This window comes from Pezoporus flaviventris, unplaced genomic scaffold (assembly GCF_033815535.1).
Source record: "Pezoporus flaviventris isolate CSIRO_AGI_PZ_B2104156 unplaced genomic scaffold, CSIRO_AGI_Pfla_v1 ptg000003l, whole genome shotgun sequence".
In the NCBI taxonomy this organism is placed as follows: Eukaryota; Metazoa; Chordata; class Aves; order Psittaciformes; family Psittacidae; genus Pezoporus; species Pezoporus flaviventris.
In genome coordinates, this window is record NW_026892551.1 from 10,631,807 (window position 1) to 10,647,608 (window position 15,802).

The 15,802-nt window shown below is 36.4% G+C and overlaps 1 protein-coding gene across 1 annotated transcript; it reads right to left on the bottom strand.

Annotated features, from left to right (window-relative positions):
* Positions 1 to 2,594: 2,594 nt before the first annotated feature.
* BORA (BORA aurora kinase A activator) lies at positions 2,595 to 15,509 on the bottom strand. Its single transcript, XM_061445285.1, has 11 exons — positions 15,343 to 15,509; positions 14,151 to 14,257; positions 13,128 to 13,173; positions 11,566 to 11,641; positions 10,344 to 10,409; positions 9,549 to 9,605; positions 8,118 to 8,335; positions 6,649 to 6,802; positions 5,085 to 5,686; positions 4,491 to 4,622; positions 2,595 to 2,832 (listed from the first exon to the last, which is right to left on the bottom strand). Exons 1-11 carry the CDS (start codon positions 15,496 to 15,498, stop codon positions 2,647 to 2,649), a joined length of 1,800 nt encoding a protein of 599 aa, XP_061301269.1. The 5' UTR covers positions 15,499 to 15,509; the 3' UTR covers positions 2,595 to 2,646.
* Between the last annotated feature and the right edge of the window lie 293 nt (positions 15,510 to 15,802).

A 15,802-nucleotide genomic window follows, 5' to 3' on the forward strand; every position in this document is an offset into this window, starting at 1 on the left:
GGGGGGATCCTTAATTACTTCTTACTTTCACTCGTTTCTGCTGTTACATTTCCTTTAAGAAAACACTTCAGCAGGGTACAGTTAAGTAGCTTAGCGATTGCTTTTATTATCTGCAAATACTCTGAAAGCCTCTGATCATTGAGCATATCAAGAATCAAAAATTTTTAAAAAATAAAACCTAATCTTAAGTATAGGTGTTACAGGGAACAGTTCAGAAACAGATCATCATTTGGACCACCCTGCTTTTCATCTTCCTATTTACATTAACATTATTCCTAACTTTAGTAATCACACTTGCAAAAATAAATCCTTTGTACAGTCTGCAGATCTGAAATTCACCCTTTTAGTCGATTACTGTTAACAAGGTGCAAGGTCATAACTAACTTTTAAACCTCAGACAAGTTGTGCCTTGCTTTGGAGCGACAACCTCACAACCTAAGGCTAAGGGCATTTTGAAGGCCCTGTTCGATATATTCAGAAGTCCAAGTTCATTCTCTACTTCAACAAATTCGTCCCCTTAAAAAGTTACCAGTTCAGTGCATTTCCACCTTGTAGTAGGGCACTGCTTCAAGGTGGTGAAACAGACCCTGCAGGATGTTACATTCAGTTACTGTGAATTCCATCTGCATTACTGAAATACTGATTAAATTGCTATGGAAGTAAGCCCACTGCATGTCCATATTTGCTGGTTAGGAATCTAAAGTGATTTTCTTAATTACAACTTTAGCAATGTGAGAACTAAACCCAAGCAACTTTGTTGATGGCACAGGAGTTTCCCATTTAGAATGTTTTTCAAAAAGCCTTCCCTGGTTAATTCTTAAACCATTTCAAGAACTGTTCTATCCATACACCACTCAAGTGCACAAGTCTCAGGCCTGAGGCATTTGGTTTTAATGCTATCCCAATTCTGCTTGCACCTCCCCTTTTCAGACTTCAGAAAACATCACCCATCACCTTCAAATTTAGGGGATGAATCTGACCTATGAACTGTTCTGGGCTTTGATACAAGCTTTTCTGTGACCTGCAGAATAGAACAGGAACCCAAACTTCCACCCAGAACCCTGGGACTGGGTGTCCTTGCTACAGACAGAGCGAAGGCTCCTTCACCCAGGGAGCACCTACTGGCGTAGACTGGTGTCTTTGATTAATGCAATAAAGTTCACTCCAGAGGTGTACAAACAGCCTGGAGATGGCAGAATTTCCCTTATCTCCTCTTCATAGTCACTATGGCTACAACATTACCATATTGATCCCCTACCCGCCTCCACATTCATATTTAAGAACTTCCAGAAGGTTCTTTTAAACAAATCAAATTTAATCACATCTGATTTGATTAGGCAAAGTGAGTTCTGGGCTTCCAGACCCTCCTCATTCCAGTACTTCTGTTCATCAGTGGTTTTCTTGACAGTATCAAGACTTTGTTTATATTAATACTTTTTGCAGTAAGTGCCATACAAAAGTTAATTATATCTCTAAATGTTTATCTATTAAATATTTTGGCAATTTCTGTAAGCAACCTAACAGTTGCTTACAGTATAGTAAGCAGTACTGGGAATTAAACATAAAAGGGAAGTGTAACAGTTTACTACTAGGAAGGCTGCACCACTCGATGTACTGAGACCAATTATCTCCTTGCACCTTCTTACGTTCCCTCAAAAGGGTACTGGAGCTTCAGTTTGGACAAAGTGCTTTTAGGAAACACTGGTGGAGTCAGGTGATCCACTTCAAGATTCTTTGGGCATAAACCTTATTATTAATAAAACTAGATTTGGGGGTTGGTTTTTTTTTCAGTTGTGGAAAGTACATAACTTCCATAACTAGAATGGAGTTTTCATGTTCACAAGGAAAATCTAACTAAGAACTAGCCTGGTATTAAAATTGAAGGCCCTGTTTTTAACAGTTTGCAGTTCAGTATAAAAACATACATGTATTCCAGGGACCTGTTTCTGGGCCACTAATTTTATTCCTTCCTCATGAAGTCGGAGCCGAGTTCCATCACTTTTCCTTTAGACTGACACAGACACGCACCCAGCCCTGCTCTCCTCACACCCCCAGCAGTTCACTCCTATCCAGCAACTCTTTCTTGGCACCACTGCTAGCATTCCTGAAGCCACACAATACATCTGATCAGGGAAAAAAAAAAAAAAAAAAAAAAAATCAAATGAAAACTAAACACTCCCTTTTCTCTTCCCCAAAGAAAAATTTCCCTCATGCCTTTTTAAGTTGTATCTTACAATGTAGGTGGTTTTACAGTTACGCTGGCTCCTATGCAAGTTACTCCAGGTTTGCCCAGCCTATCTGAAGTACTCCTTTTCAAGCTCAAGTTAGGTCCAACCTTTCAAACAAGGCTCCTCATGGAATCTATCCTAATCACTGAAAGAACACATTTCCAAAAAACAAACCTAATGTGGTTTCTTTATACCAAGTCTAGCTGCCTTAATTTTCAAAAGGGTTGCTTAATAATACCAGTACATTTGTTAATAAAACCTGAAGAATCCCACATTATTTAACCCCCCACTTAATACATACCAGACAATTTATTACACTTGCATTAAAAAACCCAAATAGTATGCGTAATCCAGGTAACTGACGTGATATACATAAAAATTTATTAGACATCACAATTTAATCTTCTCCATCACAGAACTACATATCGTTTCTGCAAAATCCCTGAACTTGGTTTTCATTTTGATGTTTCCAGGCAGAAATGTTGCAAGTTGCATTTTGACCGAATACTGTACAATGTGGTTTTGCTTTTTGGAAACAGCATTGCTTCTCTGGAGATCTTGCTCTCAGCAACTGACTGTCCTTATGGTTTGAAACAGAAACCTCCTAGGTTAATAAGGAAAAGTTCATTTTAAACCCATTTTCACAAAAATTCCCCCAAAGAAAGAAGATCCAAACTTCCTATTGGAAATTTTCTAATTATAATTAATACCTTAACTTCCCGTCTCTCCCCTTCTGAAATGAAAGAGAAATGAAAGATGTTTTCTCTGCAGAAATCTTTGCCCTCAGCAAGAATCATCTCCTCTCAGATTGCACATGCTCTGAATGAGCCAGACTGGATTCTTTCAGCCAGCAGCGCCCATGCTTTTTTGGTTTGTTTTTTTGGTTTGTTTTTTATATTCTCTGTGGGTTCCCTGTTGTGAGAGTTGAAGGAAGTACTGAATGCCACTGCACTTAAATCCTATTCCAAAAATGCAAAGTTTGGCTTAGTCAGGATCTAGCAACTGAAGGACTAGCAGCAGGAGAAGACAGCTGCATGAACTGTCTCTAGGACAAGTTTGAGAGTAGGCAACTGATTCTTGTGAGTACCTTCAAGTCCAAAGGGTGATTGGGGCATGACCTCAGAGTAGATGGGTACTTCTAGAAGTTTAAGATAAAATATCTTTTCTTCCTGTAACGGCACATTTATTCTTGTCTTAAATGATTAGAGTTCAAAATTTCATAGAATCATATAATAGTTTGGGTTGGAAGGGACCTTAAAGTAAGGTCATTGAGTTCCAAACCCCTGCCACAGGCAGGGACACCTTCCACTAGACCAGGTTGCTCAAATCTCCATCCAATGCAGCCATGAACACTTCCAGGGATGGGGCAGACAGAACTTCTCTGGGCAAAAGGACATGATGTCCATGGTCTACCAGGCACCATCAATCTGCTCTTTACCTCATCAGATTATTGGCTATTAGCATGTCAGATACAGAAGTGAAGTCAGGGCTAAATAGGCTTACTTGAGGCTTTTCATAATCTGTTACTACTAGTCAGTACTCTCGCTCCTTCAAGGACTGTAAATGATGGTAAGTAGTAGACCATAAGCTACTAAGTTTATAAGACCACAACTGCTAAGTAAGATGATCTTTGCTCTCTCCTTCAAAGAAACTAGCCTTGCTTCCCACTCTCTAGAAGCAAGACTTTCCCATCAGTCACAAGAGCTTGGGGCCCTTGCTAGGTATGTGCTGTCTTTTGTAATTTATTTAGTTTTAAGACAGGTCAAGGGCTTGTAATCATAATACTGTATCCAAGCAGAAAGTTCCCCACCAAGTCAGCATTGTCAGGTATGGGGTAGAAAACTCAAGGCTAGTTTATGAAAACAAGTAGCAGACAAATTTCTCCCCAAAATGCACTTCTCCACAGGCACACATCTAAAAATTTTCTAATAAAAAAAGCAGCAGGAACAACAGAAACAAGAGACAGACTACCATACTTCAGAAGCCATGAGCAGCCTCACAACTACCTCTCATGCGTATATCTCAGTTTCCTCTGAAACTGTCTGCCTTTGTCATAGAATACATTAATTTTACTGCTAGTTTGTCCTGCACTTAACTCCTTGTTTTCAGCATAATACTTGAAATGATGCTGCATTTAACACAGTCTCTATAATCACCTTACAGTCTCTCCCCTCAGGCTTTCTGAAATAGAGTAAAATAAGGAACAGATGCTTCAGGTGAGAAGCCTGTCACTTTTGTATCGTATCACAATTTAACTCCTACCTTTGTTCTAAGCAGCTGAGATTTAGTCTGAAACACGTTAATGTTCACATCATTTTCTCTGCAACTGTTTTGGGCCCCCGCAGTATCCATAATGCTGCTTCCACAAGTCTGTGTATTATACCCACTGTCCACCTGAAACCAAGAAGCAGGGTTTAAAAAGGTACTGCAATTTAACACCAATAAACCCCTCAGTTAATCAAATACAAGTCCTCCCAGGTAACAGAACTTAGTCCCACAAACCAACTGCCATCAGGTAATAACAAAAGCAAACCATAAACTGTCAGAATTACAGAATCATAGAAGAGTTTGGGTTGGAAGGGACCTTCAAAGGTCATCTAGTCCAACCCTCTGCAATAAGCAAGGACATCTTGAAATAGATCAGAATTACTTTGGATTAAATGTATTCCTGTGCATTGTAACACAAAAACTGCTATGCTGACTCCACTGCAAAAAGGGAATGGGGAGGAAGGATAAAAGTCACAATGCCACCTGTACGCAGCATCCACTAAGAGAAAATAAGACAATTACTTCCAGAATAGCATACATATTAGAAGTGATTATGTTGAGCTCAGTTTTAAAGATTCTTATTTTTACCTGAATACTACTGTTGTCACAAGGAATTGTGCTACTTTCTGCAAGAGGCGACATGAACACATGAGAGTTTTCAATACTGAAAGTAATCCCTGTCATAAAGCTGGTCATTGGTGCATTGCTATTGCCAATTGTTTCTTTTATCCAAATGTTTTCCTCTGACACTTCAGCTATGTCAGCCATATCTACAGTATTATTTTCCTTGGAGCCTTCCATATCCTGAAATGATGACAGCCTTTGATGACAAGCTTCTGAGTGATCTGGTGCAATAGACACAGTTGCTACCACAAGATGTGTGCCATGTGTAAAAGTATCCCCATCTTGCTGGCATAAGGTTATTCCATTATCGATTTCTGGGAACCAAGCTTCTGATGGAGAAGCATTCTCCTTGTCTTCCTCATTCTCACCGTGGTTCTCAACAGCAATTGGTATCCTAATGACAGAAGTCTGAAACTGGGTAGTTCTTCTGCATGCTCCAAGTCTCATAGGTGAAGACTTTTGAATTGGAGAACAACCATCTATATAAGGACTTCTTGTAGCTGGGGATGTCATTTTATTTGAAGAAGAAGGAATATCTGGAGAACAAAATGTGAATTTTCTTTGGTCTGTAAAAAAAAAAAAAAAAAAAATTATGCTGTGAGATACCAGGTGGAGATAAAGTCATCATCCTCAAAGCCCTAGGGTTTTTTTAATTATACAGCTAACCACACAGCATTTCACTGACCCCTGTACCCCAGCTCCAAGGCTGCCTTTGAAAAACTAAAAAATAATCAAGCAACAAAAAAATCCCCCAAAACAACCAACTCAACAAAAACCCCAAAACAAAAACACACCAGCAGATTTAAACTATCACAGTAAAGGCAAGTTTTTACCTCACTTTTACCACCCAGTTTTGTTTCTCATTACATATTTAGCTGTACTGGTGTGGCCTCACATTTTTGAATGTCAATACTATACAACGGAAAATGTGTGAAGGCTGGTTCTGTGGCTTCTTTTCGGAACAAATATCAATGCACATGTTCTATACGCATTTAAGAAAAAAAAACAACCCCCCCCCAAAAAAAAAAACAATGGGGAAACAATAAAGTTTTCAAGAAAATCAAACAAGGGAGAAAACACCTATACAATCTCGATATGGAATGCTGTTGAAATACCACAACGCTCACCAGAGTAAAATCACGTATAACCATGGCATTAAGACTTGCCAGGTAATGTACAGAACAGGAAATAACTGACATCTTCTAGAGCAATGAGGACACAGAATTGTTTGTGATTTCTTCACTAGTCAGTTCCCTTTCAAGTAATCTTCACAGTCACACGATTTGAAAACTCAAACATTCTGTGTCCATATAAATCAGGTTGAGCCAAATCAGATTATGACCTTACTTAGTTCAGGCATACAACTTTAACCCCCCTCCTCAGATTAATCCTTTAAGGTTGGGTTTTTTTTTTCATTCCTATTTGGTATCAATGCCTTCTTCAAGAATAAACTGTAAAAAGCTGTTTCTAATAATAAAAATACGCACATCAAGAAAGAAAGAATAATACATACACAGTTAAACCATACCTGACAGTGGTGTCTTTCTTATGTGAAAAGCAATTGGTGAAAAAGCAGGAGAACCATTAGGGGCAGGAGACCCCTGTGGAAATGTGGGACTGGTTATACTTCCCAGACTGTAAACACTTGCTCCTCCCTGAATAGGACTTGATGAAATCTGACCCTTCAGTTTCAGAGCGAAGAAAAAAAAAAAAAAAAGGCATATTTTCATGATGTAAATTTTGACTAATATGTAAATAGAAAAACTAACTAAAAAACATAATATGGCAGCCCTGAGGAAAACTAATCCTGTACAATGACAATTTCTATCATTGGTTTATCTTGAATATTCCAGTTGTAGCTCTTCACTTGAACTTTATGCCTCCACAATAAGAAAAGAGCAATGGATTTAAACTGACACATAATACCAAGTTAGACTGTAATATCCATTGTAATTAAGAACTATGAAAAGCCTTAACAGAGTGTTAATACTATCTGTGTATACAGTTAAGTATTTAATCTCAATTTCTTACTCATACCAATGCAGATAAAGGTCAACCACTATATATATTCTAATGGAATCAGTGTTATCCAAATTCAATGCAGCAGCACAGACAATACTTAAGAAAAAAGAACAGTGGTTGTGATCTTGCTTAAGAGTACAATGCAAGAAGTCACTTTAGCAGTCCTGTAGGAACACTGTAAGAATTCTTTATTAGGTTACCACAATGAAGACTTTTTTTAAGCTACACTCTAGCTTAGGTAGTGTTTTTTTCCATGTACTTCAAGTGCCCAACAGAAGAAACTGTACCACCTAAACCAGATTAGCTGTGATACATCTACCTGGGAATAAGATTCATCTGGCTTAACTTAAAAAACAGACATTATATTCTGTGTTCTAATAAATATCTCTTTTATCTGAAATCTCTGGCTCGTGGAAAAGAAAAAAGCATATTTGGCACTGCATTCAAAGATCCACAAGTAATTTCCTTCACTATAAATGAATTTAGGAGTTATAAGGGAAATAATTACATCACCTGTTCATATCAGCTAGTATTTTAGACAGCAGTTCATGGATTTATATATATATATATATAATGTTACAACATGCCTTCAGCAAATCTTGTATATGTATTGATTCCTACTTTTGTGAAATTAAAGCATAATTCCTTCTGTACAAGATAACAGCATCACAGCATAACAGTTTGATATAAGAAATCAGTGACATTACTTCGAAACTTTTATTTTTCACGTTTTTTCTGACTTTGGAATTTGGAGGGGAACAACAAAAAAACAACTCACAAAAACCACACCACCAAAATCCAAGCCACAAAAGCATAGTTTGGCCTAACACCTATGCTCTAATAAAGCAGTTGTAGCTTCTTAAAAAGACTGTTCCCCTTGTGAAGCCTGTTAGAACACAAAATTGGCCTGCTCCAAGATCTGCTCCTGTGCCAAGTCAGTCACATCCCATCCAGCATCCAAACCAGGCTACTTACTGAACTAGGTGTTTCCAGAGGGCTTCTGCACCGAACTGGAGAGATGTCTATTGAACAAAGCACTCCAAGTGGCTGATTACCACATGGACTATGTGGAGAAACAGACAAACACTCAGACACACTTCCATTTTCTTCTAAAAACAGCTTTCTTCTGAGTGATGAAGAGCTCAGATTTCCCTGAGACTGATCTGAAAATTCATCAGTTCTGATATATTCACCTAGAAATGTCAGGGAGCAGTCATTTCCAGTAAAAATGAAAGAAAAAAAATCTATTACAGAGACATATCTATCTAAATTAAACATTTAATCTAATTTACCAGTACATAAAGTAATAAGTCTAATTTAGCCACCTATCCTAAAGGATCACTTGTTATCATTACAAGAGAGTCCACTGCATCTACTAAGATTCCGCTTCTGCCTATCATGCTTTAATACTAAAGTCTGCATTTTAAAAAATTGACAGATATTGGCTAACATCTACTTACTGGCCTTTTCACATCTGTGTATTTCACATCCAGTTGTGAAAAGCAGATTATTATACTACTCAAGCAAAACTAGACCCTTTTTCAGGTCTCCCATATGATTTGATGGTAATCGTTATACATCATCCAAAGGCAAACCAGTCAACTCAAAGTCAAAGCAAAAAGCATGCAGATGTTAACAAAGACCCATTAAAATATGCTATGATTTATCATATCAGTTTGGTTTTACTCTATTCTAAATGGATATTCCTTGTAGAATAAATTTTTCCTGAATCTGCAAACTATGCATTGATGGAAACATTTGTTAAGATGAAATATGATAGCAACCAATATTGCTCTGATTTTCTGTTTTAATTTTGATGGCACACAATGAGGGCTGTCACTACAGGGATAGGAGTGTGCAGCCAAAAACCTCTGAGCTAGCTATACCCACTATTTTCACATAGAAGCCCCTTCCTGAGAAGCTGACAGCAACTGCTTGATAAAGCACTTACAATCAGACAATTAATTTGGACTCTTGCCTCCCCATTCAGTGGTCACAGCTTTTTTGCCAACACACAACTTCTAGTCACCACTGTGGCTTCAGTTCAATGAAAGGCACAATCAAAGCATTGCTTTGCTCAAGGCAAAGTTGGGCTATGAGCCTCATGGCTGGCAATGTGAAGTTGAACAGCTCTCAGTAAAAGCTCTTTTTGCAGAAGGCAGGGGGTGCCTTCTACTTTGCAATTGTTCTCCATATGCCTCCTCTTTTGTCTTTATGTCTATACTCAAAGTATATCATTTAAGTCAGCTGTCCCATAAAATATGCAGTAACTTGTTTATTTAGACCACAGACTTAAAACTTCCATTCATACATTTTCAATATTTCATAAGACAAGAAAACCCCAGCAAACGACACAAGTTTTCTATTTAAACATTCATAATTAAATTTTGATACAACACAACATACCTAGTATTTTCTCTAAATTAAAATCCACCGGCAAAGACAGTACTGTCTGACAAGCAGCTGCAATGAATAAAGCCAACAAAATTAGCTTGCAGTAAACCTTTGACTAAAGCAGTAGAAACAAAAATCCACTTTCAAACTGCATTGCAATTAAGCCATTTAAGATACAGTTGCAATAAGGAAAAGTGTTAATTAAAGCTAGGATTCTGATTTGACAACAACTATGCACAGCACAGTCAGTCCTACAGGTAAACAAAAGGGTTGTAACATAAAAGTCTCTAGAAAGGCATTCTGAACTGAAGAGAGATGTCTCTGAAGAAAATGACTCAAAAGGAAATGGAAGAAAATTCATCAAAATACCATGGGGAAAAGCATTGATTATTTATCTAAAATGAAACAGTTAAAAAAGATTTCTGCTATTTATATTGCAGAGAAAATAATCAAGATTCTCTACCCAAAAAAATCCAACACATTACAGGCTTCTTGAAACTGTAATTTACCCATAAACCTGAGGCTTAGATTCACTTTTTAATTCAGAAAAAGGGCATGCACTGAGTCGGAAAAAATGTACTCCACAGATGACTTCAGTTTTTACTTTGGAAAAAATATGTAAGATTGTAATAGAATTAAATTACTATCAGAAACAGGTATTAAAGTAGTAGTACCATATGCTACAAAAGTATTTCTACAGGAATATTAACAAAAAAATTACTGCCTTTTGAAATAAAAGCACCATTAAAAAATGGGTCATTTTGCTTCAGAAAAAGCTTGCAATTTCAGACATCGTCTTTTACCCACCATTGCTTTTGTCAGGGTGCAAAGTTAGCTGTCTTCCAATTGGAGAAAGGCTATTTAGATCTGTGGCTGTAAAACAGATAAGAACTTAAATTTAAGCACGCATTGCACATAGTTTTGAAACCAACCAGCAGTTAAGTTAGAGTATTTAACACAACTAAAGGGAGTACTGAAAAAAGTTACCATTATAGCTGATTATGAGAATTTCAGCACCTTTCTATTCAAAAAAAGCTTTGTAAAGTAGCATCAACTTTGCCTAAATCTTTGTCTCCTGCAGCCTCCTCTACATTACATACATTTAAAACAAACTCAAGTTTGTGCTTAGCCAAACAGGCGGTGTTCAAGTAAATTTCATTTCCAGAAAATCATGCAATTTGAACATGAAGACGAAGATGAAGAATCTGCTATTCTACTTTTTTACACAGCTAAAGAACACATTATACCATCTTCTTTCAGCACACACTTTCCCTAGCTCTAGTACCATGGCTAATGTTCTCTGACAACTAAAAATACACTATCCACAAGCTACATTTCCTTGATAAAAAATTTTAACAATTTAGCATCTTCCAAATTTTGCAAAAAAACCCACGCACTTAAGAGTCTCCTACCAAACAACAGTGAATGCAAACAATATTTTATAGCCGACATTTGTCCAATTTGTAATGCATTTACTATGTATTCTATTAGTTATATAGAAACTTTAATAACAGGAGCATTAATAATAACATGGCATAAACAAAATAAACAGAACACCCATACAGTGACAGTGAACTAGCAGGGCACAAAGAGAACAGGAATTTACATAGCAAGTAAGTAAAAATAGAGAAGTAAGTAGAAAAATACAGAACTCAGTTTCCCATATACTTATACTGACAGGAAAGCAGTCAGAATAATTCAGAGGTGCAGCTACCAGAAAACTGAAGTAGAAGATTTTACCAGTACTGATGCAGCAAAGTTGTCTGCTTGAAGACAGGTTACAAAAGAAAAAAGATACAAGAACAGGAATCAAAAATAACAAAAAGGGAAATTGTAGAAGATTTTGAATTAAAAAATAATTTTTAAAAAAAGAAAGCACTCGGAGAGAACAGCTAAAAATCTACCAGTTGTGCCAACTTTTATTACTGGTTCTTAAAATTTAAATCAGAGTTGAAAAAAAACTATGCTTGATGGTTTCTCCAAAAGCTAAGTCAATTGTGGGTGACACACAGAAGCAACTTACATTTACCAGAATTAAACTGTGAAACTTGCTTTCCTTCATGTTCTGTCCAAGGAGAAGGAACTATGAGCCTTTTTGTGAAAAACTAGAATAGAAACAAACCATATTAGCACTTTTAAAAATTGAAGGCACTCCAATTTAGATTAGTATGCTGAACAAGAAAAAATTAAGTCATACCTTTTGCTACCCACAGATCTATATTTTTAAGAATTTTAACTCTTCCTTCCCCAAAACCTAAATCCCTTATACCCGGCAAATATTTCATTATTTTATGTCTAGAGAGGTTAAAGAAAAAAAAAAGTGATTTAAAGACAGCCCCCAAGCTCCTTACGACACATATCACCCCAGATCTTTCAAGCCTTCAGAGGGAAAATTGTGCAAGTTTCATTTAACACCGATTACTCATTTTAAAAGGGAATTGTCTCTACCACACTTATTGCACAGTAGTTTAACATAATTATTTTCAATTTTTCAGTTTGTTGATTTTGACAATTAAGACATTTTGCAGAACTGCTAAAGAGACAGTGAAAGGAAAAAAAAGTGGACAACCAAGGCTTACGGCAACCTTATCAAGTGTATTTGGCTAAGCAGGTTAGCAGTGAAACATTTATGAGTACTGGCACTTAAGTCTCTTTCTTTGAACCAGAAACTATCTGCTGTGACAATCCAGAACACACTAATGTTTAGGAGATGAACATTATAACATAGCTTCACAAAATACATGGTAAATCCTGTTCTCACAATAAAAGACTCAAAACAAATGAAAACAAAACAGCTTGAAACACCCAACTATTAAAGGCATAATTTTTATCAGTCATGGTTTCAAGCTGTTTAACTGCAGAATTCATTAGTTTATACCTAACAAAGAATAAATACCCTTTTAATGCAGATTTAGAACAATAGGGCATCTTTGCTGCAGGTCAATTACCTAGCACCTTTATGGAATCATAAACCATTTTTTTTCATAGAGACAGAAACTCATAATGGCATGATACAATACGAAAAGGTCAATAACACTGTCAAAACTTCATCTTAATGGAAATAGGACTGAAGAAACACTTTTTCTTCTCTGCTAGACAAATTGATGGTAAATAATAAAATGAAAACAAACAGAAAGAATTACACACTAAAGGAAGTAAGTCTTGCCTTCAACTAAGCAGACTTTGGAAGAAACAAAAAAAAAAAATCAAGGTTCTGCTATATTTTAAAAAATGCGATAAATTATGCCATCTAACACCAGAAGTTACTGTAAATCCTAACATACTCAATCATTTTTAAACTGAAATTAATTATTTTTAAGAATTATCTTACTACTACATTCCCACAAGCCAAGCAACACAAAAGAAACAGTATTTGCTGATTTGACCTACAGGTGTGTGAAAGAAGATGGGAAGAAAAAGACCACATGGGTTTCAACTACATCTGCAAGTGAGGAGGACAGAAAATTACTTTCTTACTGATCAGTAAAATATAATAGGGTTCCGGTTTTTGAAATCCTATAATATATGTGAATCTTTTGCAGATATGTAGCTAAAGCAAATAAATACTTGATAGCATAAAAATTTTATTACCTCTTCAATGGCTTTTTGCCTTCTGTCTTCTGTCTCCTTATCAATTCTAAGCGACAAATGAAAACAACTCCATTATCAAAACCATCACATAATTGAAAAAAAAAAGTCAAGTCCAACGATGTCATCTTTTATAGATGCTTAACAGAAACATTATAAATGAAATTGCACTAAACAATAAATCTTTTTACCATTATGTGCAATAACCTCATGCTATAAATCTAGAAATATAATGCATTTATCTGTTACTCCAGTTCATTTGAAAGATCTGTACCATTTTTAAGTACATATTTGCAAATCTTCTATTTATTTCTTGTATCAGTAAGTATTTTTATCTGGATAAAAAACAGACAAAAAAAATCATAACTGGTCTTCTAAAATTATAACAGAATCATGGAATGGATTGGGTTGGAAGGGATATTAAAGATTATCTAGTTCCAAACCCCCTGCCACAGGCAGGGGCGCCTTTCACTATACCTCAAAGCCCCATTCAACCTGGCCTTTAACACTGCCGGGGATGAGGCAGCCACAGCTTCTCTGGGCAACCTGTTCTGTTGCCTCACCACCCTCACTTTAAGTCTCACCTATACCTTTCAAAGAGTACTGGCTTGCCTAGCTAGCTTTATCAGCTCTACCCTTCTGCAGGAGTCCCAAAGACCAAAGCAGCCTACACTTCATAGGTGTTAGTATGGAACACTCCAAGAAGATAAACTGTGTTGTGACAAGGAGCAGAAGAGGTAGCTTCGTAACAATCACTGGCAAGACATTTTCTTGCTTCTGTTGACTGCTTTTATCTGGCTGTCTTCCAAACTGCAGTCAGAGTGGATTAGCAATTCTTAACATTAAAAAGAGTGACACAGAGGCAGCCTCATCTAAATATTATATCCACATTAGGGACACATGAAAATCTATGTTAAAAGATTTGAATAAAAAGTCTTCACTGCTGCGCTGAAATGTCAATAAAGCAAAAGAACAGTGTTCTAGTATTCAAGCAAGGTAACTGCATAAGAACAGACTGGAAGTTACCTATCATGACTCAGATACATTGCTTGACGTTGAACATCTTCCAAGTCAATTTCCACAGGATTTATTACAGCAAGCTGATCAATAGACCATCTAAATTTTCCTGGTGTCTAAAAAGAGACATGAACATTTTAGTGCTTCCTAGTCTCAAAAGATAAAATAGAACCACAGGACAAACTTGAACAATGCAGACATAACTTCCATACAGTTTCTGTCAGAGACTATCAAAAGAGTTTCCATTTAAATTCTTTATTAAAAAAGTCAATCAGGCTTCTTTATCCTGGTAGTAGTATTACAATGATTTACAAGATAATATAAAGTAGAAGGTCATACCTAGACTTTACAAACTGAAGTGTCAAATTCTTTTCAATTCCTTAAGATAGATGTACTAAAGATAGAGAACTTTGGATAAAATTTAGTCATTTCTGGATTGCCACAATCAAAACTGAGGTTCCATGAAGATCCCGTGCCTGCATCTAACCCAAATTTTCACCTTTCACCTCGCAGTTCCAATAAGACTTAGGATTTGCAACCCCATATGCATCTTGCAAAGTCTCCCTTGTAATGCCATACATAGCACGCAACAAAATCAAATTCAGAAACAAAGCAGTTTCAGCCCTTTATTTAACATTTAATTACAAAATACTGCTCAAATATCTGTTTGAAAAAATATCTACCAAGTCTTGGTAGATCACTCATTAGCACAGCTGTCCTGCTTATCAGAAAGTAATTCCAGCTGCAAAGCATATGATTTGCATATGATAATTCCAACTCCAAAAGCATATGATTTGCAACTAAAAAATGTTATATATACACAAAATCATCAACTTGATTCTGTGAATATACAAACAACCCATAACAGAAGTGAAATTATGTTTTACTCGCATCCAGCCTGCTTAGCATGTAAGTAGGAACTGGAGTACTTTTCAGCTTTAGGTAGGACAAGAACACCACATCCAACAACTGTCCTTTATCTGCTTTCAACTGGTTTTAGCACTTAGCAGATCGGAGGAAGACTGACAATGTCAATATTCAAAGCAGCATATTCCTGTAATCAGAAGGAACGGCAGATGCCACCAAAATTCTTTGGCTTAGCATATACATTAAAATACACTAAATAAAATACACCTTTTAATGCATTTCAAAATGTTAGCACTGCATTTCTGTAGCTACACAACTAAAAACTAGATCTTACAGGTGAGAGTTTTGTTGATTTGAAGACTGAAGGACTGGAAACAATCTGCTCCTGAAGAGTGTAATAATCACTAGGACTTTCAAAAGGATTCAGGATGGTGACTCGTCCTGGAGTTTCTGGCATTATCTGCATTTTAGCTTCTTTTGTATGAGCCATAACAGTAAGAGATACCTTGAAAAGAAAGAAAAAAAGGAAAAGAAAAAAAAAGCATTTATAATTCCGATTATAATTTTAGGGTCATCCTGAAGGTTTTTAAAGAGCCAGAAACATTTAAAAGACTAACAAAAGCAAAGCTATCTTTGACGTGTTAAGCTAATAAATAAGGCTGATAAGAAAAACAACTAAAAATAAATAGAACCTACAAAAAGGAAACAAGAAAGGGCACTGAAAAGGAGATTTAAAATAATCCAAACCAAACCACAGAACCAAATCCCCCCCCCCCCAAACAAATGAACAAAAA